Raw genomic sequence first — 1,983 nt, forward strand, 5'->3', positions numbered from 1 at the left:
AACTTTTTAGATTCGGAATTCTCTGCACTTAGAAACTTTAGGCTTTATTCTCGACAAGTTTGGTTTCTATGACTGGCACTCAATTACTAGACGAACTCGCCCAGGCAGTTCGATCTCTTGTCCAGCTCTATCAATTGAACTACGTCGGCTTGATCCTCGAAAGGGTACATAGGCAGCCTTTAACAAGGTTCAGTCTGAAACCAATCAAAAATCTTTTACGTATCTTTTTCGTCTTTTGTTATCGAGCTGCGACTCAACTATGTTTGAGCTTTTAGGCCGCTAGAACTAAGTAACTCGCTGACAGCCTTTGCGGCCAAAGCTTTTATGATCCCTTGTAATGATCGCAACGCTCTTACGCGGACTCGAAATAAGATCTACTGTTTTCTGTAAACTCGTTTGTTATCTTTTCATGATTTCCGCATATATTCGATCACTTGTCGTTGGCTCTCGCAGAGATCCGGGACCCCTGGGAAATTAGGGTTTTCCTAGTTTCCTTATTTAAACGGAAATCGACAGTGCGAATTTCGGTTCCCACAATGTTTATGAAAGAGTCTCTTTCATCCTCAGAAACGTTTTCCACGTAGAAGGCCTGGTCATCTATTAGGGGTCGCTTAATCAGTTTCTCCATATCAAAAGTCATCGAGATATCCCCTATGTTCAAATTAATTCGTCCTTCTTTGACGTCAATGATTGCTCCAGCTGTAGCTAGGAATGGCCGACCCAGAATGAGGGGGTCTTTGGGTTCTTGTCTGTATTTCAACACAACAAAATCCGTCGGCACGATGCAATCGTTAATCTTTATGGGAACATCTTCGAGAATTCCTTCGGGTACCCTAATAGATCTAACGTCACTGCAACAGAGTAAGGCATAAGGTTCACGCTAGAGCCGAGGTCACATAATGATCTAGGGAAGCGCGTGTTTTCTATTTTACAATCTAGGACGAAACTACCAGGATCTGATCTCTTCGTTGGAGTTTCTCCTTTAATCATAGCACTTACTTCTTCTGAAATCATCATCACGCTATGTTCTGCGATTGGATAGTTTGGAGATGTCATATCCTTTATGTACTTCTTAATTGAAGGTGCTATTTTTATAGCATCACTAAGGGACATCTCGACAGTAATCTTATCTAAGGCTTTCTTGCAGATTGTGCTTTCTAATGATTTCTTAGTTTGCGTTTTAGGAGGAAAAGGGGGTAAAGTTCTATAGACTCTTTCAATTATGGGCTCGGGTTGAGTAGACCATCGATCGACGGGTTTTTCAGGTTGTCGATCGATGATAGGTGTTTTGGGTCGATCGACGTCAGTTTCGTACTGTCGATCGATTTCATCCTCAATCTCTGTATCTTCTTCTAGTTCTAAGTCTATTGCCTTTTCCTTAGTCTTTTCAGCAGTGGTTTTCCGGTTCTCTTGAGATGGATTTTGGTCAAGATCGTTAAGAAGAATAGGATGAGAGTTGCTTTTCCCGGTCTTGTCGGCGTCGTAAGGCTTTCCAACATCTTAATTATTCCTTGTATCTGCTGCGAGGTTTATCCCGCTGCGCAGCATTACGGCACTGACTTGACGTCTTGGGTTTAGATCAGTTCTTCCGAGAAGACATCCAGCGTCTCTCTTTATGGCAGTTGCAATCTCAGCTACTTGACCTTCTAATTTTTGGATTAGTTCTCCTAAAGAATCTGCTTTCTCCATCAATTCTCCGTAAACCATATTTATCTTTCCGTAAAATTGCGATATTGTCTTACGGTTGCCAGTAAGATCTTATCTGATATTGAACCTCTCTCTTCCGGTACGTGATTTTAAAGCAGTGTCATAAGCTTGGGTAAAGCTCTCGACATGAAGCACATAGTAGGGATCAGAGCAGTTCGTTTCTTCATCCGAATAATCATCGGTGTCAGACAAAGCGTTGTCGTCGATCTGGGCTATATCAGATCGGTGTTTGTTTTGAAGAAAGGAATGAAGGGATTTAACGGAATTCTTAATTTC

General features: G+C 41.8%; 1 protein-coding gene across 1 annotated transcript; it reads right to left on the reverse strand.

Annotated features, from left to right (window-relative positions):
* Positions 1-798: 798 nt before the first annotated feature.
* On the reverse strand, positions 799-1,707 carry LOC125578138. The gene is made up of 2 exons (XM_048740437.1): positions 1,561-1,707; positions 799-1,488 (listed from the first exon to the last, which is right to left on the reverse strand). Exons 1-2 carry the CDS (start codon positions 1,705-1,707, stop codon positions 799-801), a joined length of 837 nt encoding a protein of 278 aa, XP_048596394.1.
* Between the last annotated feature and the right edge of the window lie 276 nt (positions 1,708-1,983).

This window comes from Brassica napus, chromosome A9 (assembly GCF_020379485.1).
Source record: "Brassica napus cultivar Da-Ae chromosome A9, Da-Ae, whole genome shotgun sequence".
NCBI classification, from domain to species: domain Eukaryota; kingdom Viridiplantae; phylum Streptophyta; class Magnoliopsida; order Brassicales; family Brassicaceae; genus Brassica; species Brassica napus.